This window comes from Ursus arctos, unplaced genomic scaffold, assembly GCF_023065955.2.
Source record: "Ursus arctos isolate Adak ecotype North America unplaced genomic scaffold, UrsArc2.0 scaffold_21, whole genome shotgun sequence".
NCBI classification, from domain to species: domain Eukaryota; kingdom Metazoa; phylum Chordata; class Mammalia; order Carnivora; family Ursidae; genus Ursus; species Ursus arctos.
Genome location: NW_026622886.1, coordinates 11,650,680 through 11,677,002, shown reverse-complemented (window position 1 = coordinate 11,677,002; position 26,323 = coordinate 11,650,680). Strand labels below are relative to the sequence as shown.

At 47.0% G+C, this 26,323-nt stretch overlaps 1 protein-coding gene across 2 annotated transcripts in view; it reads right to left on the bottom strand.

Moving 5' to 3' along the window:
• Positions 1–26,323, bottom strand: part of NT5DC3 (5'-nucleotidase domain containing 3) — a 59,404-nt gene that overhangs the window by 15,941 nt on the left and 17,140 nt on the right. For both annotated transcript variants that reach the window (XM_044384482.3, XM_026499791.4), the window contains exons 2-11: positions 23,511–23,695; positions 14,958–15,032; positions 14,229–14,284; positions 8,638–8,728; positions 7,596–7,733; positions 5,527–5,587; positions 4,997–5,099; positions 4,751–4,852; positions 2,528–2,609; positions 1,359–1,445 (exon numbers count right to left, since the gene is read on the bottom strand). In XM_044384482.3, the coding sequence (XP_044240417.1) occupies positions 1,359–1,445; positions 2,528–2,609; positions 4,751–4,852; positions 4,997–5,099; positions 5,527–5,587; positions 7,596–7,733; positions 8,638–8,728; positions 14,229–14,284; positions 14,958–15,032; positions 23,511–23,695 (980 nt within the window). The remainder of the gene's footprint in view (positions 1–1,358; positions 1,446–2,527; positions 2,610–4,750; positions 4,853–4,996; positions 5,100–5,526; positions 5,588–7,595; positions 7,734–8,637; positions 8,729–14,228; positions 14,285–14,957; positions 15,033–23,510; positions 23,696–26,323) is intronic.

Genomic DNA, 26,323 nt, shown 5'->3' with positions numbered 1-26,323 from the left:
AACATTCTGGTAATCCCGACATCCTTATAGTAGCACTTTATAGTTCTACTTTACTAAGCACTTTTACATATATCATCTTACTTCACTCTTCTCACAAATGAGCACATCGGGGCTTGGAGGATGTATGTAAGGTCACCCAGCTAAAAACAGTAGAGCTGGGATGAAAACCTGTCTTCCAGTTCTGAGCCCATGATTCCTTCCACTAGACAGCCCGCTGGACAGACGTGACCGTGCGGGGCATGTGCTGGAATCACCTGGGAAGAGTGTCTCCGCACATAGGCACTGGAACCCCCCCCTCCACCCCCACCTCCACCAGACAGTCTGCAGTCTGAGGCCACAGACCTCGGACTCCAGCACATGTGCCGTGAAAACGCTTCCCAGATGGTCCCTCACTGCACAGCCCGTTACAGCTCACTGCTTGGATGGCCAGCGGACACAAGAGGGACAGAAACATGAGACCACACTCATGTGGGTCCACATGCTCAGAAATACCAATAATGGAGTTCGACCGCCAGCCACGCCCCTGCTCTGGTGACTCTGCTGACACTGGGCGTCACTGAGACTGCAAATCGTGCACGGTGCAACTAGCCCGGGCTCCCTGAGCAAACAGAAATTCACTGCACCAGGAGCCAAGCATGGCAGGAAATGTGACTGACTCGGTCTTGTTCCTATTATAGATTAAATCATAATTCAAGTCCTGCGACGCCGCTCTTGTTATTCCAGTGGACATGAAATGCCTCACTTTCTTATAATAGCTTGTTTCCTGGAAGTGCCAGTTTTTGAACTTGCAAAAGCCACCCTAATGTTTACGAATTCTTTGTCTGCCTCTGAGGTTAAATAAGAGGATAAAAAAGAAAAGAACACTGGCATTTATTTCTTACCGTTACTTACATGGAAAGATTTTTTTGATAAATCCTGAGTAAAATGCTGATTTCTATCATTTCAAAACAAAATTTACCTTTTTTACACCCCTGATCCATTCTGTTCTGTAAACAAGGAGACATTTTTTATTTTTTTTATTTTTTTTTTTAAAGATTTTATTTATTTATTCGACAGAGAGAGAGACAGCCAGCGACAGAGGGAACACAAGCAGGGGGAGTGGGAGAGGAAGAAGCAGGCTCACAGCGGAAGAGCCTGATGTGGGGCTCGATCCCATAACGCCGGGATCACGCCCTGAGCTGAAGGCAGACGCTTAACTGCTGTGCCACCCAGGCGCCCCTAGACATTTTTTAAAAAGGCGACCTAGTCCTCATTTTTATGAAAGCATAAAAATGGTCTTAAACAAAAGAAAAATTCCTTAGGAAGTGGGACTAACACATCTGTCCCCCAACAAAGAAATGGAAAAAAAGGCTCCTCACCGCCAGGTCACTGTATATGTGGTCACCAAAATACAACACCTTGGATCCTCTCCATCCAGTAAGCTTCAAAAATTCATATAAATTGCCCTGCAATAATAGAAAAATATAGATATTATATCATCTGAGATAGAAACCTATATAACCTGTGGCCCAAAACATCTATTATTAAATCCTTAACAAAAACTTTGCTTTTATATATAATTTATGTATCAAAACATAAAAGATAAAAACACCTTTGTGTGAAATCTCTCAGACCTTTCTTCTAAGTCAAACGCACTTTCCAAAAATGATTCATATTGTATATACCTCTTTGTAATGATCTTTTTACACTGAACATTCTATGATCATGTCAATAAATACTAACCTACCATTTCAGTACATGAGAAATACTGTGATTCCTTTTACCAATTTCCTGATGTTAGGCATTTACCTTGTAACCTATTTCGTAACCCATGGTAAATATTCTTATAGCAAAATTTTAGCTACATCTTAATAATTTCCTTGGTCTAACTTCCTAGTAGTGGGATGGCTCTATTTCAAAGCAAATCTTTCAAGGTCTAGAAAATATACTTACTGCCAAATCCAGCAGGGTATTATAAATCCACCAGGAATGTATCAAAATTTTTTAACTGTGTAGTACTATCCTATAAAATTTCATGATTTTATAAATATTACAGAAATATAAAAACTTTAAAGGATGAGATAAAACAAACTTCAGTAACACAAGAAGGGTCAATGATTCAATCACTTATTCAAACATTTGAGATCTTTATTGATACCAAAATATATCGAAACTGTATATAACAAAACACAGTTCATCAGGAAATAATCACTAATTTAAGGTGAGTAATACACCATGTGATTCAATGATTCTTCAAGACAAATATCCAAGGTTTACTACTAACATCTTAAACTGTATATACTATGAAAGTAATGCTTTAAATTTTATTTTTAAGGACTGTTCAATTCTGAGTTAATTTAGACATAGCACACTGAAAATATACTGACTTAAGTTTAAATTTTGCTGCCAAGTTATAAAGAGCCAATTCAAGCAGAACAACACTCAGAACTATGCTGGGCACACAGTAGGCCTCGACAAATGTCGGCTGTTATCATTCTAACTGACCACCAAGCAAAGGAACAAGAAGGAAAAATCAGTCATGAAGTACCTGCTTATAAATCTGGCCTTTCTGCAACTTGTGGATCTTGTCCCAGAGTAAGACACCTTTCTCGTTCACCTTCCGGAAAGGTCTAACAACAGAAAGGGGAAACACCATGACCTGTGGGAACCGTGCAGGGTGTCTCCTTAGCAAACACCACACAGTCGGTTACTCAGTGGGAACGGAAAGGGACTGCACAAACCTGGAAAAGGCCTGGGACCCAAACTCTACCACCACAACCCCTGGTCCAGTGCACACATCCCAAACTGCAGACCCCGGGATCCAAAAGGTATTTAGGAAAGAACTCCACAGTCAAATAAATTTGGAAAACACTAGGCACTACTTAGGTCCCTCTTAAAAAGTCCCTGAGGACTCTAAAAAGCCCTCCTGGGAGAGAAACATTCTTTAGCCCAGATTTCCTAAAATGTATTTGATCATGCAGAAAATCTGCTTCACAAAAACAGCTTATGGAAAAACCGCCTTAGTACACGTGTCCCTCCCGGTGCTTGAAATCCAGCCACTTCAGACACAAAACGAATCTGAGGATGAGACAAATCACTTTATGATGGAGAATGGGAGTAAGAATAAAGGCCTCAGGGAGCTCCCCTCTCCTTGCTAGATGGGATGCGGCCTAATTCATCAATCGATTAAGAGAGCCAATTATATCTTTAAAATTAAAAAGAAAAAAAAGAATAAAAGTCCAAAGTATGTGGGGTCCGTTTGCCTTTTTTTAAGGTAACATTTATTTGGATTGCTTTTGTGATTAGAAAATTTTAAACTGACTGCAAAAAATCTGGACAATGCAGAATAGAACGAAGAAAAGGGAAATGACCCCTAATCCAGGTGCCCAGATACAAACACCTAACATTTCAGGAGGTGTCTTTCAGTCTATAAAGATAACATCTGTTATCTTTCTCTTTTTTATGAACATAAATGAGGATCACTGTGTATACTGATTTGTATCTCTTTTCTCTAATGTTGTGAGCAATCTCTTTCATACGGGTTTTTAACAGTCATAAAACATGCTCACTGCTTTCTTTCCCAAATACATCTTTTTCTTTTTTGACAGGGAGCACGCAAGCAGGGATGGGGCAGAGGAAGAGAGAGAATCCCAAAGAAGGCTCCATGCTCAGCACGGAGCCCAATGCAGGGCTTGATCCCATGACCCTGAGATCATGACCTGAGCCAAAATCGAGAATCTGTCTCCCAACCTACTGAGCCGCCCAGGCACCCCCCAAATACATCATTTTTAATGACTGTCTAATATCCCCACCACGGATGCTCCTTTAGGTTGTCTCTGAGCTTCATCATTATAAATAACACAGGGGTGAACGGAGGTATTCCGTGCATGCGGAACAAAGACAAAATAAATGGGCGCGGGAGGTGGGGGATGACTCTTGGTGAAGAGGTCTGTTCCACACATTGAAAAACATTGTAGGGGCACCTGGGTGGCTCAGTCGGTTAAGCGTCTGCCTTTAGCTCAGGTCATGATCTCAGGGTCCTGGGATCAAGCCCTGCGTTGGGCTCCCTGCTCAGCGGGGAGTCTGCTTCTTCCTCTGCCCCTCCTCCTGCTCGTGCTCTCTCTCTTTCTCTCTCTCAAAATAAATAAATAAAATCTTTAAAAAAATAAAATATTTTTAAATGTTAAAAAAATATATATTTTAGGATCCCTGACCCCCACCTATTAATGCTAAGAGCACACCCCAGTCACCGTCATAACCCACAACTTCCCCGCTCCTCTATCTTCTGTGGCAGGAAGACACTACATAAGTCTTGGTAGAGATTTACTCCATTTGACACAACACCTGAGCTTCGCGAAATCCAGCTGTAATTTTAAATGCACCACCGAGAGCTGTATGTACCAAAAATACCCCCCAGGTGATTCGCTGTTGCTGTTGTTTTGTTACGCTTCAAAACACATCTGCGTCAAGAGGTCTAACTTATGACGTAATACTAAGTTTGGCTTTTTCATTGCTGTCATTCTTTTTCTTAGAGCCTGGCCCCCAGGACTGAAGTGCCCCAGCTGAAGTGAGAACCATCTCAATAAGTACGAGCCGTCCGCTGTGCACCACTCCCACCCACCCTGTAACTCCTTGCTAGAAGGTTCAAAATCAAAAGCTATAACGTCAGATGCTTCTGATTGTCCAACTAGACTTCACCAAGTCACACTACTTAAGCATTCACGGCAGCAAAGGACGACAGTCTAGTTCTCCCAGAAAGACAGATGCTCACCTCCGCTTATCGTTAAAGAAGTTTGGCTTCTCGGCCTGAACGATGACCACATCAAAGAGGTCCCTCCAGTCTTTTCCAACAATATACCTCATCCCTTTGTCCCTGAAACAACATGTCAGCCGGTGAGTCTAACAAGAAAGGGATTCACTACTTTTGCAACGTTTGCTTTCAAATCTTCAGCTGTGCAGGTAAGTGGGAAGACAAGACGTGAGCCAGACGGCAGCAGGGACACCCACAACCACTTACACGAAACTGCTGGGGCTGTTGGTGATGAGGAACATCTTCTTGCCGTGATCGGCCAGTTTGGCCAGCACTGCGCGGGTCTGCTCGGCATAGCAGATGTATTTTTCTAGGAGCAAGACAAAAACGCACACACGGACTCAGCGTGAAGTCGGGTCGGTCTGCAGCGCTCACTAAACGGGGCCTCTGGGTCTGGCGCATCGGGGCACTTGGGGGAAGAAAAGTCTTAAGGAAGCGTGGTTCAGGCTGGCCTCGAAGTAGCTGGTACATTAGGAACCAAGATTCTGCCTCCTCGGTCTAAGGGAACCCACCACATGCCTGCTGCCCAGGCCAGCACGTCTTTTTGGGTGGGGATTAGGGTGAGTTCTGAGACCAAGGGGAGGGAGACGTCTGAGGTGCGAGGAAGCACGGCCCTCACGCTGCCCTGGGAAGAGGTCCTGAGCGCCGGCTCGGCACCAGGAATGAAAATAACGCCAGCTCGTGGTCCGGGAAAGGGACAGGCTGAAGCGGCCTTCGTGACAGTGCTGGCCACGTACCAATATCTGCTTCGATCGCACTGTACATGATTCCTTTGATGTGCACATCTCGGATTGAGTCCTGTCAAAAGAGAGGTTTCTAATCAGTGAGACGGTCAGTGAGACAGCCTGAGTAACAGGATAAGCAGAACGGCATTCGTGACGATGTCCGTCTTTAGAAGCCCGGCCATCCGGGCACCCAATGCAATCTCAATGCTGGGCCATTTCGCACAGGCGGCCAACACTTGGGTTTCCATGGCGACAGTGGCAGTTTTCAGAAGGGTCGCTGGGGGGAGATAACTTGTGTGAACAATTCTGAATAAAATTCCACGTGGCAAATGGCAATTTCTATGCACTATCACAAACAGACGATTCCAGGGTATCTGGACAAAGGGAATTATTGCTCTTTTCATCTTTGCAGTCCTCCCTAGACCCCAAGAGCAGGTTCTCTAATCTAGACAGACCGAGACCAATGCCAGGCTCTTCGGTTCAGTGAGCTGAGGAGCGGTCAGTGAGATGCTAGCACAGGCAGAGACGTGGTGCGGCTGGCAGACACGAGGAAGAGGAGGCCGCGAACCCCTCACAGGCCGCAGGTGGTGGCAGCCTGGTGCCCGGCAGGTGTCAGAGCACAGCACCACTCTCAGGGGGCACTGAGCAGGTCCACCGCAGAGGTGGCTCTCGTGGAGGCACAGGGAAACTTCCGGGAGCCTACAGCAGGAGACTGGGCTGCAGGCAAAACTGAGCCATAAGCCTTAGAAAACTGGTAGGAGATTTCTATCAAGAGTGAGCACCTCCGGACTGCAAACTTGACTTCAGCCACCTTCTACTACTGGCTTGTTTCAGCTTCACATTGGCAGAAGACAGGCTCAGAGCAAGCTGCAGCCAAACTTCCTGGCCGGAAATCTCGGCTGGACCATTTACTAGCTATGTGACTCTGGGCAAGGGACTCAACCTCTCCGTGCCTCAATTTCGTTATCTATAAAATGAGAGTAATAATAGTACCTCCCTCCAGGCATGCTTGTGAGGATTTAATTAGTTCATATGCAGAAAGCACTCAGAGAAACAGTGCCTGGAATATACCTAAGTGCTCTCTATTGGTGGTAACAAAGAAACATCTCTCCTCATGACTGCAAGGGTTATAGAACTCCAAGTGGTTCTTTTCTTTATTTTTTACTACAAGTGATACTTAAAGATTCTTAGAGCATTCGTGCACACAAAAAGGAGAACAGAAACTAAATATTTAATTTTAGTTCAAATTATAGCAGACTAATTGAGAAACTAGACTTCATCCTCCATCTTCCTAAAACCCATGATTTAAGGCACTTGAAATTTAAAATTAGTCATAAGCATATAATAAAAACACTGTGGTATATAAATACAGATCTCTTAAAAGTATAAGTACTTAAATAATATATATTACACATATAAATATATATATAGAAATACATGCTTATAAATATGTATTATATGTATATGACATATATGTATGTAATAAGTATATTAATACATGAACATATTTTTAAGTACTGAAAGAAGTTCAGAGAGCTCAAAGAATACAAACACAGGTGACTATAAATCAACATACATAAATACAAAGCTATATAAATGATGTGCATATATGCACATGTAAGTCTCATAGCTGTCTATAAGCCTCTCCGACTGGATTTTCGCACAGCTTTTGCAGGGCTGGGAAGGCCCACCTAGAACCTCCGTGTACAAGAGAAAGGCCCGCTCTGGGCAACCGCAGTCCCATGTGAAGTCACCCCCTCTGCAGGCAGGCTCACAGGTGAGCTGGGTCAGGCTGGACCTCAGCCACCACTCGCCCCTCTGAACAGATGCACTGGCCCTGGCCTGTGGTCAGCAAGAATTAGAAATCCAGATAACAATATGAGCGCCCTCTTCTTTTAACACAAAAGTAGACTGATTTCCAATTGTCCTGATGTAAGATCTTTCTTATCAATTTTCAGGGTAAAACCATAAATAAAAGAGATCCCAGGCAAAGGACTATTTCAAACGCCTAACCCAGGAGGCTAACGATGCTGTCCCTTCTGCTAAAACCCTCTGCGAGACATGGCACCACCGCCTCTCACCTTGACGTCTTTGTACAGATGGACAGGTTCATAGTCGATGTTGTTCTTGAGGAAGTATTCGTTCACGCAGGAGAGGAGGGACATCTCTGGCAGGGAGAAGATGTCCATGAACTGCTTCATGGTGTTTCCATGAGAACTCTGCAGGCAGCGAAGGTAAGGTCAGAAACAGAGGCCAACACCACAGCAAAGCCAGACTTGACATTTACCCCAGGGGATTCTGGTCATCAACATCTAGATGCTTCTCCCCAAGGACAATTGTTACAATAACAAAGTAGAAGCATTCGCCTTGTTTCTTATCATTCCCAGCACAGCTGACGTTGTACTCTAAGCACAACTGGGAAATCCAAGGAAATGCCCTGATTTCCCTCCAAAAAATCTAACTACTCTTTCACGCTCCTGTAAGCTCTACCATCCAGCTCACACTCCCCTGTCAGACACAGAGGAAACCCGGCAAGTAGAATACTGCCCATGGAATGGCATAAAAGTCCACATAATCTGAATGTGAGTGCCTCCCCGCAGCCATAATGAGCCTGAAAAAGAGCCCTTCTCTGAATGCCTGCAACTAGTAACCCTAAGTTTACCAGCTGACTGGGCATCTTCCGTTGCATTTTGACGGTGCAAATAAGAGCACACCTGATAAGACAAGGAGCAAAAAATCAGAAAGCAAAGAGAACCACAAAAGTCAGAGAAGCAGAGGTTTCCCTTCAGGCACAGGGTGACCTGCTGTCCTCGATCTCAGAGAAGGCAACCACACCTGACCTGACTTCATCCAGAAAGTGGGGACACGCCTGGAGTGGGAGATCGTAGACAGGGGTGGGGGCAAGCATATAAAGAACCTTCATCAGGTAGGGAGGAAAGCGCTAAGAAAGGGAATCTTGAAGGGCCTAGGAGAGATGCCAACATACTAGCCTCTCTCAAATCCAGGGCCTCTCGAAACAGTCCCAAACTCCCTTGTCAGTTCCATAGGAGCTCTCAGAGAGATCCTAACTCTACCAGGCCATGTCTGCTCACAGGCTGCTTTAAATAAATCATCTCTCATTACCTTTCCATAAAAGTCGCTCATCTGTTCCAGAGGCACGTGGGACCCCTCGTACATTTCAATGACTTCTTCATCGGGGACAACACTGAGGCCTCTGGAAAAAAATCACAGGAAGTGCTGTTAGGTTCAACTAGCGAGAGCAGTGACTTTCAGACCTCTGGCAACTGCTGGGATATTTCAGCCCAGGTGCAAGATGCCACTGTCACAAGGAGGCAAGATGTGCCGCAGGCAACTGCTACAGATAACAGGCAAGAAGCTACTACTACTACCACCAGCAGCATTCTGTGGGCAATAAGGGCAGGAAAAATAACACCTACTAGAGATGCCAGGTATGAATTCCACACGGTCATTCACTTACTTCTCAGCAATCCTAGGAGGGAAGCACTAACACCTTCCCATTTCCCAGCAGAGGCAACTGAGGCCCAGAAAGGTCACGTACCTCACCCAAGGGCACCAAAGTAGGAAGTGGTGGGACAGGACCAGACCCCAGGCTTTCTGGCTCTAGGGCCCAGGGTCCTCAACCACTAATATCACACCACCTCTCTCAACAAGGTACAAGGCCTTCCTTTGCTTTGGGGGTAGGGTTTGCTTTGGGATGGGTTTATGTTTCCATTTTTATGTTTTTAATACATTAGGAAGAGAAAGGCTAGCTTTGTCTCTGTCATCCTCCTGCCCTCTGATACTCTGACCTAAGAAGGTCAGCACTGAGATAGGAAAAGCCACGCATGAGGCTTGGGTGAACTAAACCCCGTGACACAGGGCAGGAAGCCTGGATGCCACCTCCGAGAGGGATGACCCCAGATGCTATGCGACAGTCAAGGCCAGCTTCCTCATCTATAAAAAGCCAGGGTAACATCTGCCATCTGCCTGCCTCCGGCAGCCGGGGCAGAATCTGCACATGAATCCAGCTCTTCCACAAAGAGAAAAATAAATTTTGGAGTCAGCGTGACCCGGCATTCCCCTCTGTGTCCCCCGCCGGCACTCTGAGCAGGTGGTTTCACTAGGGATTTAATGCTCTCGAATTTCCTCACCTGGCACTGCCCACACTAGAGTGTCACCAAGAAAAATGTCTGTTCCCCAGCCGCTTCTCTAGGGAAGGTGCTTGAGAAACAAGACACAGTGGTGAGGAGACCACAGAAGGAAGGATGGGAAGCCCACCCAGTGCTACATACAGTGGGAGTATGAAAACTGCCCTGAGAGTCTCAGTCACTAATAGGAACAGGATGCTTATCTTACAAAATCACCTGGCCAACATTAAGATACATTTAAAATATAATTTATATTTGATATGTAAGTGTAATGAAAATATAATTTCAGCCTCTCTCCTCCATTCTCCACCCTCATAGAACTTTCAAAAATACCCAAGGGGATTCATTTGTATTTTGCCCCTCACCAATCTTGATTAACTTCTTTTAACTTCCAGCCTTTGAAAACAAAGGAGGCCTTCACTTCCCCGTATCATTCACCCAATCAACCTGGGCAGTGACCTTGGGGCAGAGCTCCTGCTCACGTGTGCACCCGCCCAAGGCTCTGACACTTAGAAAGAAACTATTAAAAGTCAAAGAACTCTGCTGGGTGAGTCATTTTCCTGCCCCCACACTAGGCCCTGCCCTAAGACAGGTTCAAGGCTCCCAAGCTGCCCCAGTAACTACTGACTGTCAGCTCGAAAGCAGTGGTGAGACGAGTGTGCTCCAGCCAGCCGAATTCGGCAGGAGGCGGCTCCGGCAGGTGCAACACCCCACAGGACTGTGGCCACAGGCTCTGGGGCAAGGCCGGCCGCACCCGGATGCAGCCTCAACCAGAGCGAGGATCAAAATGCAGACTACTTCACGTGGCCCCGTGTGGTGGTGAGAAATATAAAGGTTAGGAGCGCAGATCTAAAACTGTCTGCCCGGGGTTCAAATCCTAGCTTCCTTAATCAGTAGGGATATTACCTGGACAAGCATTAGAACCTTTTTGGGTCTCAGTGTCATTTTTAAAACGGGGAACGTAACAGTACCTGTCCCCTGACATAACTGAGAAGCGTGGGTGAGCTATTAAATACAGAAGAGCATAAGGCGGGGGCTAGCACAGCTTGGCCGCTGTGCCTGTGATAACAAGCGTAGCTTTTCACGAGGTCCCAAATCAGAACTTAACTCGTGGGTACAAAATGGGACTGCGGTGACAGTCTGCCTCCCCCTCTGCCCTGTGGCATTCGCTCCCACAGCCCACAGCACAAAATTCAATCTGATGCAGGAGCTGGGGACCCACAGCAGGTCTCAGAAATGGGCAAGGCTGAGGATGAGCCTCCTTCGTACCCCTTTTAAGGGAAAGGAAAGAGCAGTGACATTCTGCGTGCCTCTACTGCTCCAGACGCACTCTGGTCTATGTGACAAGCCACCACTAAGACAGGCACTGGAATCATGCCAAGTTTACAGGGGAGCAAACCAAAGCTTTGGGACGGTCAAGAAGTTGCTCAAGGCCACACACATGGGAGCAGTGAGGCTGGGGTCCACACTGCGGAACTGTGACTCCAGAGCCCACACACGCACCCATGCTGCCTCAGCCTGCCACATCCCCTCAGCACTGGAGCCACAGCGACCTTCCCAGGTCCTAAACCCAGACACTCCTTCCCCTGCAAATGCCTCGGCTGGCTTCTCCTGCCTAGCCCTGTCCATACTCCCTAACACGGTGGACAACTTACCTATAGAAGAAGAAACAAGACAATTAGGAGCCGTAGGGATGCCTGGTCTGAGAAGAGGAGGGAAAGGCCATGTCGGGCTGAGACGGGGTGAGGTCTCAGCACAAATCAGCCTTGAAGGAAGGATGGGTGAGATTTCAAGAAGCAACGAGGAAGGAAAACTGCACCCTGGTAGAACGCCAGCATGAGCAGATGGCCAGCAGCAGGAAAGGAGACCTCGGAGGAGAGGAATACATGTGCGTGTGCACCTACCCGTGCACACCGAGACTGGCTGTAACTGCTGGGAAGAGACCGTCCTCTGCTCCTGTTGACCTGGGGCTGGGGGGTGTCACCAGGGGTCTCCACGCAGAGGGGCCTGCCTGGAGCCAAGCCAGAGGGAGAGAGCCAACAGATGGAAAGAGTTCTGACAACATCAACTTAGCCATGCCTGCAATAGGCACTGTCCCTTAGACCACACAACAGGTGAGCCAATGCTGTGTTTCTGGTTAACCCAGTCTGAGTCGGGTCTCAGTCACTTGTAACCAACAGTCTTAATTGATCCAGGAAGTGAAAGAGCTGTATGTGGAAGAAGAGTAAGATACGGGTTTAGAGAAGGTTGGTGAGAAACCTAAGAGGTCTGGGCTCCACTCTCTAGGCAGTGGGAGCTACCCAGGATTGCAGAAGGAGCGTTTGTTGAGAGCAACGCTTTACATGAATCAGTCCAGCAACAATGTCCAGGATAGACCGCACTGCAGAAAACTCCAAGAGCCCAAGAGAAAAGGATTAAGTGTCTGAGCCAGGGAGCTGACAGCAGGAACACAGACGGAGGAAGAGATTCGAAAGATCTGGTGAAGGATTTCATTAACCTAATCCATTCACAAAAACCATGTAGGCCAAGGGCACAGACTCCAGAACCAGACCACCTGGGTCTGAATTCTACTTCTGTGTGGCCTTGGGCAAGTTACTTAACAACTCTGGACTAATACCAGTACCTACCTCATAAGGTTATTTAAAGGATCAAATAAGTTAACCCAAAAAAAACCCTTTATGACAGTGTCTGTGCTACAGCAAGACTTAATATATACTCGTCACCATTTATTATCACTAATATTATTATTTTCATCAACACTACCATCTCTTCTCCCTCCTGAAACACTATTAAAATTAGTAAAAGAATAAACTGCTCGGGGTGCCTGGAGGGCTCAGTCAGTTAAGCACCTGACTCTTGATTTCAGCTCAGGTCATGATCTCAGGGCCGTGAGATTGAGACCCATGTTGGGCTCTGTGCTGGGTGTGGAGCCTGCTTGGGATTCTCTCTCTCCCCCTCCCCCCCACCCCTCCCCACCCCGCTTGCACACACACATTCTCTCTTAAAAAAAAAAAAAGTATATATATATATATATATATACACTATTCAAAAAGTGAAAGGATATAAGAACAAAGACAGTAGACAAGACATATCAACATCTTCATGGAAGACAGCAGATGAGAAGGAGCCTCCTGGCTCAGGAGGCTGAGAACAGGGGCCTGCAAGGGGACACCAATGCAAAAAACTGATTAGCCGCCAAAACCCCCCCGAGAAAGGCTCAGCCCCGCGAGGTACTGGGGAGCTCCTGGAGGATGTGATGTGCGCCAGCAGAATGAGGGAGTAAAGCCAGACAGAGGAAGAGATGGGCATCAGGGAACAGAGAGAGCGGCAAACCCAAGCCCCAGGATGAGCCATCAGAGAAGATCAGAGCAGAAGGGGTAGTCAATTAAACACAAAAGTAACTGATAGAGTATCTAAAACATTTGCGTTGTTGGGAAATAAATACATGGATGATACTGGTGATGGAGCCTTTAGAAAACACGCGGGACCGCTCTACAGAAAACAAAGCAGGGAAGAAGTGATGTTATTGTTAAGGCTAAGAAAAAGCAAGCACTGTACACAGAAGAAAGCAGTCACGGGCATGACATGGAGAAAGAGGGAACACGACCTGCAGAGTCATGATGCAAACATGGAGAAACACGCAGACGCGGACCCGCACGAGGCTCGAAGGACGAGCCTGCAGAAGGGGCGGCGTGTGCGCGCACCAAGTCCTATCCCGTGGCAGAGACCACGTCCAGAATTAATAAACTGGGACACAGAAGTATGAGCACATTATTTAGAAATAGGAAGAAAAATGTGAAGAAAACAAATGAAAAGAGTGTAAAGGGGCTGGGAGGGGGGACAGGGCTACTGTGGTCCGCCACGACGCTCTCGGCACTATCTCTTCGGAACTGTGCGCGTGTTTAACTTGGATAAAAAACATTAATTTTAATAAAGAGTTTGTGAGAGAAGAACCTAAGACAGGCACCTTTTTTTTTAAAGTACAAGGACCATACTCCTAAATCCTCCCCCAAATTCAAGAATTAGAAAAGGCAAAATCCTTCATTTTCAAAGTGACAGATTTTGGACTCAGTGCTTCTACTAATTCTAATAAATGGGGGGGAGGTCTTAATATCCAAACTACTCAATTGCTGTGGTAGGAACAAGAACCCGCTGCTTCACCCCAGCATCCCTACCCCTACCCAAAACCTCGGCTCTAGGACCCCCACTCAGCTGGCAGATGGGCACCCCTAGAGAGCCCATCCTTCTCCAAAATTCCCCCCCCCCAAAGCACCCCCTAATGGTCTAAACACCATCACCACCCTGGTCACCATGGACTGTAATCACTGGTTTATTTACGTGCCTTCCAACTTACACTCCGAGCTCCTCGGGGCATCCTTGAAAGCCAAGCCCTTCGGATCTGGATGATAACAGGCCCCAATAAATGTTCTTGAATGAATGAGTGAATAAATCATAAATACACACACTACAACCCTCTTCATCACCAAGCAGTCAATGGGTCTTAGATGTCTAACCCAAAGTCACTTGGTTACTATGAGTGAATAATTCACCTCCTCTTACTCTTACCTGTAGACGGTTCCCAACTGGATGTAATGAAAAGCATCAATCTTCATCAATACTGCCTTCAAAAACATAAACACATGTGTGGGTGAATACTGCACAGCAAGCTGCACATTGAAGAACCGCAGGTGTCATTACAAACCCTATCAACACCAGGCTGACACGGAGAAGCAGCACACTGTATGTGTCTGACAGGCTTGCTTGTTGGTTAAAGCACCGTGGGGGCGCCTGGGGGGGCTTAGTCGGTTAAGCATCTGCCTTAGACTCAGGTCATGATCTCAGGGTCCTGGGACTGAGTCCCATGTCAGGCTCCCTGCTCAGTGGAGAGTCTGCTTCTCCCTCTGCCCTTCCCCCACCCCCCACTCCTGCTCACCCTCTCTCGCTCACTTGCTCTAATAAATAAAATCTTCAGGAAAAAAAAAAGCAAAAAGCACTGTGCAGTCTGTTAAGGAAAGGACTGATCTGCAAAAACAATATGACAACTGGCTCCTCCTCAAAACACCAAAAACGACTTCTAGAAATAAAGAGTCCTTCCAAATAGCTAAATGCATTCATTTTTTTCTAATACAGTCTTTTGCAAAAGACTTTACCCAAAGATGTTTTTTAATAATTCAGTTCTGCAGCCCCAAGGAACGGAATTTAAAATCAATTTCTGTGTCCAGCAAAGAAAAGCACCAAGAGTACGTTATTCTCAAACACCATTAAACTGCAGAAAAACGTGGCGATGAGACCTACCCGCTGCACGTCATAATGAAGTCCACGAATTGCAAAATTTGGGTCATACTCATACTTCCTGATTTCCATCGGGTACTAAGAAAGAAGAAAGGAATCAGTTTTAGCGAACAATGTTCTAAGTTCAACAGTGTCCAGATTTGGTCCCTTCACAAAAGCTGAAGTGGCTGACGCACTTTGGTGGGAAGATGGGGTCAGGACAGACCACAGCTTGGCCCTCTGCTTCTGGACAAAGGACCTCTTGGTCACAGAGCCCTCCCTCCACCCCACTCCTGTTCATCCGCCCAAGCACAGGTAAGGCCTCACCCCCGACCCCAGATTCTTTCGTCTGAACTCCCCCCGCCCATCCCTTCCCTCTGCCCCTGGACCCCTAGATCCCCTAGGAGCCCAGAAAAACATCTGCTTCCACCTCCAAGACTTCACCTCCTCCTACTGTATTTAAGGCGGTGGATGAAGAACTGGAACGTCCCCTCTATGAGAAGCACGACTTTTTCCGACACGTTATCAACCACCCATTCAGCTCCTATCTGAGCACCTCAATGTATCAGCCCCCTGCACGGCCCCACTGCCAGGTTTCACGAAGAGACCAAGCTGAAAACTTTTCAAAGGGGGGCCCCCTCCATATAGCTTGCACTGCTTGTCTCATCCGGACAGTGGGCCGCTGCTCGCTCCCCAAGGGCTGGAAGGACCTCCCTGTTGTCAGGTACGGCCTCCCTCCCCCTCTGGCCGAGAGGGCCCTTTCTCAGCATGTGGTAGCCAGTTACTGCTCCAACACTCTGACTCAGAACGTGCATGACTTCTGGAGGCAGCTAGGCTCCCCTTGTAATTCCTATTAGCAAACCACTCCTCAAACTGCAAAAATCCCAGCTCTGTTCTTATCTGCTAGACCAGGCATCCAAGCCCTTCCCTCCCTCCCCAAATCTCAGAATTAGAACACCAGCTACCCCCTGGCAGCACCAAGGTACTGAGCACAGAGTCTGCTGCTACGGCACACAGGCCCTCCCGTTCCCATTTTACAGACGGGGCACCAGAGGCACTGAATGGGGCAGGGAATCAGGCTCGGCCCCTTACCCTGCTCTCCCCACTCCCCCTGCCCTTGGAGTATAGACCTGTAGGACAGAAGAGTATTCCTGAATCTAGAGAGGCTGTGGCACCAGGATCTTCCTTCCAAACACCATGTAAACTGCGTAAGTAAAAATCTAGATCGCTAAAAGCACCTCGGTCAGTTAAGCTCAGGTTTCAGCTCAGGTCATGATCTTGGGGTTGTGAGATCGAGCCCCACGCTGGGCTCCGTGCTGGGTGTGGAGCCTGCTTAAGGTTCTCTCCCTCTCCTTCTGCCCCTCCCCCACTTAAAAAAAAAACCCTGACAGCTATCAAGATGCGCAGTACTTTGCATGACAGTACTAACTTCTCACGGCCAGGGTCACGCTTGTGTGGGAACACTTCCTGCTCCCACCAGGCAGAACGGCACGCAGCACGTGTTCAGGCTGCATAGAGCGCTGACTCAAATGTCACATCCGAGCTCGTTTATCTAACACCTGCCACGGATGCCAAGAAATCACCAAATGCTATTTCCACTCAGGGGCGTTTCCAAGAATTCTGAACACTGTGTACGGTTCTGCATTTTCATGAACAGACTTCACACACACGTCCCCAGAACCCCGCACACGGCACCTCGGTCCCACCTCCCGAAGCAAGGCCGAGGGTCTGCACACCTCTGATGGGCGGGACTTGGGGGGGATACTTAAATGTTCCTGAGAGGGGTGCTTTTACTGAACCACGGGCTGCACACTGTTCGGACACTTTCTGTGTCTTTATTCTACGTACTCCTCCCTGTCCCAGCACGGAGGAGGCAGGGCATCTCACGTCCCCTTGACTGTTGGATAAACAGTACTTGAATCCAGGTCCACCCCAACCCCCTGCAATCAACTCTGAACAATCCCAGAGCCACCATACTAGCGGCTCCTCCCCCCCCGGGAGGGCGGGACCTGCCGCCTCAGAGGGCCCAGTGAGTTTGTTCAGGGGATTCATGGTGAGGAGGGCAGGGCTGGCCGCTGTAGCTGAGAGACAGCGTGGGAATAAGAGAGTGCACACCCTCTGAACTCGGACTGCCAGAAAGTCTAGCAGCTCCTTCTTTGAACGGCCTATCCGGACTCCCCGGCAGGACACAGACGGCACAGTGAGACACGGCCACGCACCTACCCATGGGCCCCAGAGCTGTGTGGTCTGGGGAAGCCACTCCTGATAGACACACAGCGTTTTCCCAGGGGTCCAGGGACTATGGCAGACGTGGAGAATGGACATCTTTGTCATCACAAAGAATAGGCCCCAGGGTTGCAGGACCAGGCATCGAATCCCAGTCCTACTATGTGCTAGCTGGGTGACCTTGGCAAAGTCGCTGTCTCTCTGAGCATCGGTTTTCTCATCTCCAAAGTAAATGCAACTCCTGATCTCAGGGTTGTAAGTTCGAGCCCCACGTTGGTGTACCCATTATTTAAAATAAAATCTTCAGGGGCGCCTGGGTGGCACAGCGATTAAGCGTCTGCCTTCGGCTCGGGGCGTGATCCCGGCATTATGGGATCGAGCCCCACATCAGGCTCTTCGGCTATGAGCCTGCTTCTTCCTCTCCCACTCCCCCTGCTTGTGTTCCCTCTCTCGCTGGCTGTCTCTGTCCTGTCGAATAAATAAATAAATAAAATCTTTAAAAAAAAAATAAATAAAAATAAAAAAATAAAATCTTCAAAAAATTAAAAAAAAAAAAAGGATGCATGCGGGCAGCGGGGCAGTCTCTGGCACATAGCAAGTGCACAATGACATGGAGCTGTGTTGCTGGACTGGGAACTGGGGGGCCTGGACTTTTAGACCCATTCTTCTAGCCTTTGTTACTCTCCCAGGGGACTTCAGGCCACTCACTTAACCCCTCCAGGCCTCTTCCTTTGTATGGAAAATGATATGGTTGGACTGGGGTGATTTCTATGTTCCACTCTTGCCCCTAAATTATGTTTCCCTATACAACCAATTGAGTCAAAACTGTCCTCATGGTGGGTCCCTTTCCAACACAGACAGAGAGACAGACACACAGAAACACACACACACACTCAGGCACACACGCGCACACATGCGTGCAGGCACACGTACAGGTGTGCGGCATCCATCTCCGGGAATAACCATCAAGGGTCCTCTCCCGTCGAGGAAGCCAGAGCTGCTCCCATCAGCCAGGAGGTTACACTCCTCTCCAGGGGCCCATGGCTAGATTTTCTGGACTCATCAGAGTTGATAAACTTTCCACCAGCCTGAAAAACATGACTCACTCCATGTGTCATGAAGATTACTGGTGTCTCTAAAAGCAGAACAAAGAGTATGAAAAGATAAAAGACCTGCACTGGGGATTTTTATTAAAAATCTTACTTAGGCCCAGTCTAGTTTCCTTCACTACCTGGATTTGTTCTCATTCCAAACACAATCCGAGCAGGCTAGTGTGTGGGGACGAAGGAAGAGCAAGGTGCTACAGAAATGTCCCTCACAGCTCCAAGCAGAGCTCACAGCGTGAAGAACCTGGGAGCTCCCGGTGCGGGGGTCACTCCTTCTGCTCTGCGGCAGGCCAGCATGCCCCCTTTCTGGCAAGTTACAGAGCTCTCGAGACAGCTAGTAACCTCAACATCACAACACTGCCCATGAGTTCCTGAGGTCCAGACGCCTAGAAATAGATGCTTTTCAGAGGTCTCAGGTTGATATTTTAAGTAGCCTAAATTATGAGTCTTACCAGAGGCAGGGCAGAAGCGCACAACAACAAAGTTCTCTAAAGTCTTCCCAAAATGTGAAGTGAGGGCAGGGCGCCCTGCATCTGACTGGTGATTTGACACCAAGCACAACACTCTCACTTAACTGTGTACTTTGTGCCAGGGCCCGGGAATACGGCAGTGAACAGAACGGACAGCCTCCGCCCCTAAGGAGTTTACACTCTACCATGGGGACGTGGACCACAGACAAACACCCAGCAGAATGCCTCCCGGTGGTAAGCACTACAGAGCAAATGCAGTGTGAGAGCTCAGAGATCTGGGGTGGGGGGAGGGGGTGGAGATGAGGAGCCAGGCCTCAGACTGCCTGGGGCCAGGAGGGATGTTCCAAAGCCAAGGAAATGCACGTGCCGAGGCCCAAGGCAGGAGTGGGTGGCAGTTCAAGGAGCAGCGAGAACACCAGTGTGGCTGCAGCAGAGGTGAGGGCAGGTGGGGAGGAAACGGGGGGCCTGGGAGCACCGGAAGGCCTTCTCTGTCGTTCCAAGTGTGCTGGGAGGGCTCGAGGGCATTTTGGGTCCTGGAGCCACATGGTCGGAAGGTGATGGTGCCTGGACCAGAGCGGTGGCCGTGGGGAAGAAGGGGATAGAGTTAGGACACGTTCTGAATTGAGTGAAAAGAGAGCTCACAGCTGCCCAGTGACCTCCTCCCAAAGAGGAGAGCATGGAAAGGGGAAGCATAACTTCACGCTGCAGAGACCCTAGACACAGACATCAGGCACAGGATCAAGGCCAATGCCATCAGTGGGAAGTCATGCAGACAACATGCACCCTTGACATGACGTGGTGAGAACCCCCAGTCTAACCACAGGAAAAATGTCAGACAAATCCCAAGAGAGGGCATCCTAAAAAGATACCTGACTGGTACTCCTCACAAGTGTCAAGGTCATCACAAACCAGGGAATTGTGAGAAACTGCCAAAGCGAGTCTAAGGAGAAGTGACAACTAAATGTAACGCAGCATCCTGGACGGGACCCTGGAACAGGAGAACGTCGGGTAAAAACTACGGGAATCTGAATCCAGTACGGACATTAGTTAATAAAGATGGACCAATGTGGTTCTTTTGGAAGAATAAATGGACCACAGTAACATCAACTGGGCACAAGAGGGGAAACCAGGCATGGGATACAGACACAGGAATTCTCCGTATTCGCTTCGCAACTTGTCCGTAAGCCTAAAACCCTCCAAAAATTAACAATTTATTTTCACCAAGAAGACGAGAGCGCGAGAACCCATAGCGTTTGCGGACAGATCAGACATGGCATACAGGAGAACGGGATGGGTCACGGCTGATGCTGGGCTCTGGATTTGGAAAACCGGCGAACGTCAACGCCACTGAATGATGAGGGCATGGATCCAGGCGGTGAAATCAAGAACTCTTAACACCCCCTTTATATGTCTTGGTGCACCCATGAAAGAGAAATGCAGATACAATCATTAACCTATATTTTATTCTATTTTTGTAAAAACTTATTTTTCTAAAAAAAAAGCGTAATTAAGAAGGGGCTAGAACTTTTGCGTTTGTTTTTTGGGAAGCCGCGCAATTGCAAACTTACTATTCTATTACTGTACCTCTCAAAAGCAGATGTCTTCCCATCTCTACAAGTACATTTAGTCTTTGGCAGGAAAAATGGCACCAAATTAAATGCATCTTGGAAGAATTATTTTGTTTCATCAGAGCAAGAGAAAAATCTGCATAAGCATAATTGACTCTATTAATATGCCTGATATAATTAGTGTTATGACTGATCTCTTTTATCAAAGCAACAAACAGACATAATGGGAGTGAAATTTCAGTGATCTTAAATCCAGAAGCTTTTCTAATCAGAATGATTGCACCTTCTTTTCCCCACCTATGTCATCTCTCTTTTCCCCCAAATTTCATACATTTTTTTATCTTCACAAATTTTTTACCTTCATGAATATTTTATTTTCATATGAACAAAAGGGTGGAAATGAAAGGTGTTATTAACCCCACAAGGGACAACAAGGAATAAAGGAGAGAACATTTATGCCTTGGAAACAGATTTAAGTTCAAATCCTAGTTCTGCCTCCTACTGATCTCGTGGCTTTGAGTACTCTCTCATTTCCATTAGCCTCAGTGTCCTCACCTATAAAACAAAGACTATTTGTAGGGTCGTCACGCGTCTGAGAGAAAAATGCTAGTCACAGCTAACATTTAGTGAGTGTTCTCTACCTGCCAGACACTTTAGATATATTAACTCATTTCATTATGACCATGACATTGTGAGCAAAGTACTGTTACTGTGCCCATTTCACAGACGAGGAAACTGAGGCTCAGAGAAATGAGGTGAGTTTCTCAAGATTCCCTGAGAAGTTAGTAGTGAAATTCAGGATTTGGACACCAGCAGTCAGGCTCTAGAATCTGGGCTTTCAGCATCTAGCAGAAAATCAACAGGGCTGTTAATAAAAAGACCTTCATTTTATAAGTGATACCAAAGTAACAGCAAAGGCCACAGATGACCGAGGACTAGAATGTCAGCACCCCTTCAGTTCCATCTCCTGGTGGGGTGGGGGAGAGACGGTGCAGGCTGGCAGACAAGGCAGCAAGGGCAGGACTGCCTCATTCTTATTCTGCTTTCATTCCCACAGTGAAGGGCAAAGAGAGTCTCTTGAACAAATAGAGAAGTGCAGCTGGATGGCAAGTGGCTACATGGGTCTACAAGTGGTAAAGTGGCCATAACTAAAGAAAGCTGGCTGCTGGCTGCTGGCTTAGTGGCAAAAGGGAAGGTTATTTTTGGCAAATGCCATTTCTGCATTTTGAACGAGTAGAAACTGAGTTGCTTACTAAATCCACTGATAACCAAAAGCTGAGGGGATCAGGAAATATACTGCATCAAATGGCGAGGATCCAAAACTAATGGAAACTTCGGTAGCATTAATAAAGGTATGGAATCCAGAACCAGGGAGGTGATAATCGCCCTCTATTCCACACTAGTCAGACCCCACCAGCAGTAATCTCTTCAGTTCAGGGCCTCACATATGAGAGGGATAAACCAGAGCACACACACAAAGAATGGTAACTAAGATGATAAAAGACCAGAAAGGAGGCCAAATGAGAATGGTTGAAAAACCACAAACAATCGGCCTGGGAAAAGAGACGTCTTGGACAGCACAAAGGCTAGACTACACGACATGTAGCCCAGTAGTATAAAACATTATTCTCATGGGTAAGTCAGGGATAAAACATTAGTTCTCCCAGACCTACCTATCTGCCCGCCCCCAGCCCACCTCTGCGGACAAACTCCTTCTGAACCGTCTCTGCTGAACCGTCACCTTCTTTGTTGTTTTCCCAATTCCCTCTACACATCCCTGACTCTTCGTTCAGACGTGTGGAGAGGCCTCCAGCAGGTGGCCACATAATTCCTGTGCTCACACGACTGACTCCACCGGGGACCATGTGGGGACTACACCGTTGGTACCCGGGTGCTACTCACCCTCTTGCTCCCTGCTTCTACGACAGGGCCTGGCACGAGGGGGGACTTCGGAAAAGCTGAAGGAATGTGTGAAGGAAGAAATGACAAGAGACGAGACGGATGGTGAAAGCTGTAGGAGGGCCAGCTGTCCCACCCCAGTCGGAAGGGCCTCCCTCCTGCAGTAACGCTCTCTGGCCTGAGACAGACATTGAGCTGCACCTCTCGGGATACTGTGGGCTCTCAAAGGGCACCAGTGCAGGCGACCTCTGAGGCGGCGTCTCACCCTGGCTCCTGAAACGTGAACTCAAACTTCAGTATGGGAAGGCACATAGGTTCTGCGTGTTTCTTTCTTCCTTCCTTACCATAAGCCTTTAACAATACCATGCAATAGAAGACATTCAAATGTCCTTTAGGTAAGAACAACTCAAGTCAGGGATGAGGGTAAAATGCTGCCTATCATTGGAAGGATTTCTTCTACCCAGAACTCAACAGGCTGCCAAGCTCATCAGCTCCAGGAGAAACTGTATCCCTGAGCAGTGAGAAATGAGAGCACAAAGCCTGTAACCCCATCACCACAAACGCGTAACTTGAGAGTCTTTTGTCAAAGAGACATCTAAAGATTTTTTTAAAAAAACAACTATCTTCCAGGGGCGCTTGGGTGGCTCAGTCAGTTACGCGTCTGCCTTTGGCTCACGTCATGATCTTGGGGTCCTGGGCTCAAGCCCCAGCAGGGAGGGAGTCTGCTTCCCCCTCTCCCTCTGCCGCTCCCCCTGCTTATGCTCGCTCGATCTCTCTCTCTCAAATAAATAAATAAAATCTTAAAAAAAAAAAAAAAAACTATCTTCCAGTACAAAGTTCCACTTATGTGAGTTAAACAAGTTCCAGAAATCTATTATACGGCAAGCACCTATAGCATACAATACTGTATTACCAAAAATCTGCTGAGAGGGTAGATCTTATGTTAAGTGTTCTTACCACAAACACACACACACACACACACACACACACACACACACAAATAATAATAATGGGGCAGGTAGAAACTTCAAGAGGTGACAGTTTATACACTTATCCCCAGACTCATCAAATTATATCCATTAAGTATGTACAGCTTTCTGTATGTCAACCATACCTCAAAAAAGAGTAGTTAAAAAAAAAAAATCTTCCAGATAGAATCATCTGGAATGGAACAAAATCTACCCGTTCATTTAACAACACTTTACTAAGTGACGTCTGTGTGCCAGGCACAAGGCCAGGTCTGCTCAATGCTGTTCTTCAATGTCTGAGGGAAGGAGGAGGAAGACCACAATGTCCCCGTGCTCTTACCCGGTGTTCATTGATGAGAAGGTCCCGAGCAGCATTAAAGATCAGCGTGTGGAGGTGCTTTGAATAAAACACCAAAGTGTAATCATAATCGAAGCCATAGATTTCAATGTCCGACAGGCTCATCTCGTTGTTTGAGAAAATGGCATCTGGATTCAACAAGTTGTTCATAATTGAAGGAACCAAGTCTAGAAGTAAAGAAAAAAATATATTTTACCCTGTGATTAATAAGGGTGAGGATGATTCCTAGGAGTCACCAAAGTGCAAGCATGATGAGCTTTACCTTGACAACCTGACGCTGAGTGAGAGCAGCCAGCCACAAAGGCCTACACGTGGTATGAGGCCATTTGTCTGAAACGTCCAGAGTAGACAAATCCATAGAGGCAGAAGGCATATTAGTGGTTGCCAGGGGCTGGGGGTGTGGGGAGAAACGGAGAGACGGCTAAATGCGTATAGAATCTCCCCTTGGGGTGATGACAATGTTCTCAAATTGGTGATGAGTGCCAGCTGAACGGCTGTTGTGAATATACTGAACGCCACTGAATGGGAGACCTTAAGTGGGTGAATGGTACCGTATGTAAATAGTATCTCAATAAAACTTACTAAAAAAGAATCTTTGCTTCAATGCCACAAAATGATGTGTTTGGTTTAAAAAATAATACATGCTAGTTACAGATTTCAGAAATTGAGAAACATGGATAATTACACTTAAGTATCACACAACATCGCCTCACCCAGAAAAACAACATTAACATACTGGCTGCAATATTGTTTATGTAAGTTTTACACAGCTGGCCTCACGGTGTATACCCAGCTTCCTGAGCTCTCCGGAGCCGTGTCATGTTCTATCATGACAGCATTCTCCTACCACCACAGACAGGTGCAGGAGTGAAATCGATCACCACTACATCATCCTTCCGATTCCTCGGCGCGCTGCCCAAAGAATCACAGCATTTTCAGGAAGGTATAAAAGAAGTCTGAAGACACCATCTTTGCAGTCTTTTTTTTTTTTTTTTTTTACTTTCGTGGAATACAGTGAAGAATTCATAATTTTTCATTTCCCACCCACAATGACAAAAAGAATAAAACTACAGAGGGAGACATTTCCCAGTTATTAGAGGAGCCAGAAGATGACTGCAAAGGACAGGCAGCAGCCCCTGGAGCCTAATGAGGCTGGGCGAACGGATCACAGAGGAGAAGTCTCAGACTGTGGGTCTTCAGCCACCACACCCTCGATGAAATCAGCATTAGAGACTGTACAGTATATTTCCAAAGACGAAAAGGAAATATGATATTTGCATTCAGTTAGTCCTCACAGCAAGAACCTCATCGGGCAACATCTTATGACAAGAACACTGACCACTCTATTTTACTAAAAGCATATGTGACTGTATTAATTCATCTTTTATGATGTTTGTGCACTAAAATTTATTTGAAACAGCCCATAAGTGCAAATGCTAAAAGCAGGTGACTTTTAGGGAGATGAGTAAAAAATATCTAACACATGCACACAAAAATCAAACTGTCCATATCTGACTACTCTCTCAAGACGAAGGACCACCTCCGGGCCCCACTACAGGAGTTAACATTTATTAAGCACCTACCACGCGCTACATGCTATCATAGCACTTTACAGCCTCTCATTTCATCCTTACAGCAGTCTTAGGATGCAAATACTCTATTATCCCAGTTTGATATACGAGGACATCTGGGACAACACCGAAATTACATCATTTGCTGAAGTACACACAACTACTAAATGGCAGAGCTGAGATTGAAACCTGGCAAGTCCAGAACCCGTGCTCTGAACTCTCCTCCCCAAGACTGTGGGACTCAACAGGCACCTGAGAAGGGTGCATCTTACCCTCAGCAAAATGAAGTCAACCCTTCGTCATTTCGGCACTCGCCAGACAGCCAATGCTGCTTTTCCCTTCCCCTCTGCTCACTTCTTTTGGCTAGGAATGGCCCACGTGACCCACTTCCATTCTAAGGGGCCACGTGAAATACTCAAAAGGTACTGCTTTCACAGGTGACAGCCCCAATCAGGAGCTATGTCAGCCACAACGAGGTGTTCTGAGCATTTGAGAAGGCACCTTGCAGCTTTAAGGCTTAGATCCCTTTGAGAACTGAACGAAAGCCATAGAATCCTCTCCCCAGAAAAATGCCCTTCCAGATTTTGCAGACAATTTCAGGGCGACTGACCCCCTGAAGCCCATTCACAGTCATCAGGTAAGTTGCTGTAGCACACTAACTTAAAACTAAGCCTTTCCATCCCCACACAGAATGCCCAGGCCAACGAAGACAAAGTATGAATAAATGAATGACTTTATACATGCATGCACGTATTTCTCTCCCCTCCCACCAGACAACCTAGATAGGGCTGAGCGTGCTGAAAATCCAAACAGTTAAGATGCACCAACAATTCCATTTCATTAGTTCTCTTTGGTCAACATCAGTGAGATGATTACTTTGGCATTTTTTTTCTTTTGCAAATAAGACACATGGGAGGACAGTAAACAAGACAGTAGCATTTTTAAAAACTTGAAGGCAGATAGTTCACCAGACTCGTTCTGGGGAAGGGAGAGGCTAGTAGCTCCAAGCCATTTGGCATCTGCCACCAGGCCTCCCGGCCTTACATAATCCATGGGCCCCTGTGGAGATGCTATTTTCTGCATATGACCACACGGCATCCTCCTCCAGATGAAGTAAGGGAAGCAGGACTGCTTACAGAGTGACCAACAGCTCTGCTTTCACAAACGCTCTTTTCAGGGGAAGCTTGAACAGCCTGTTGAAATCAGAAGTGTATGTTTAGGAAT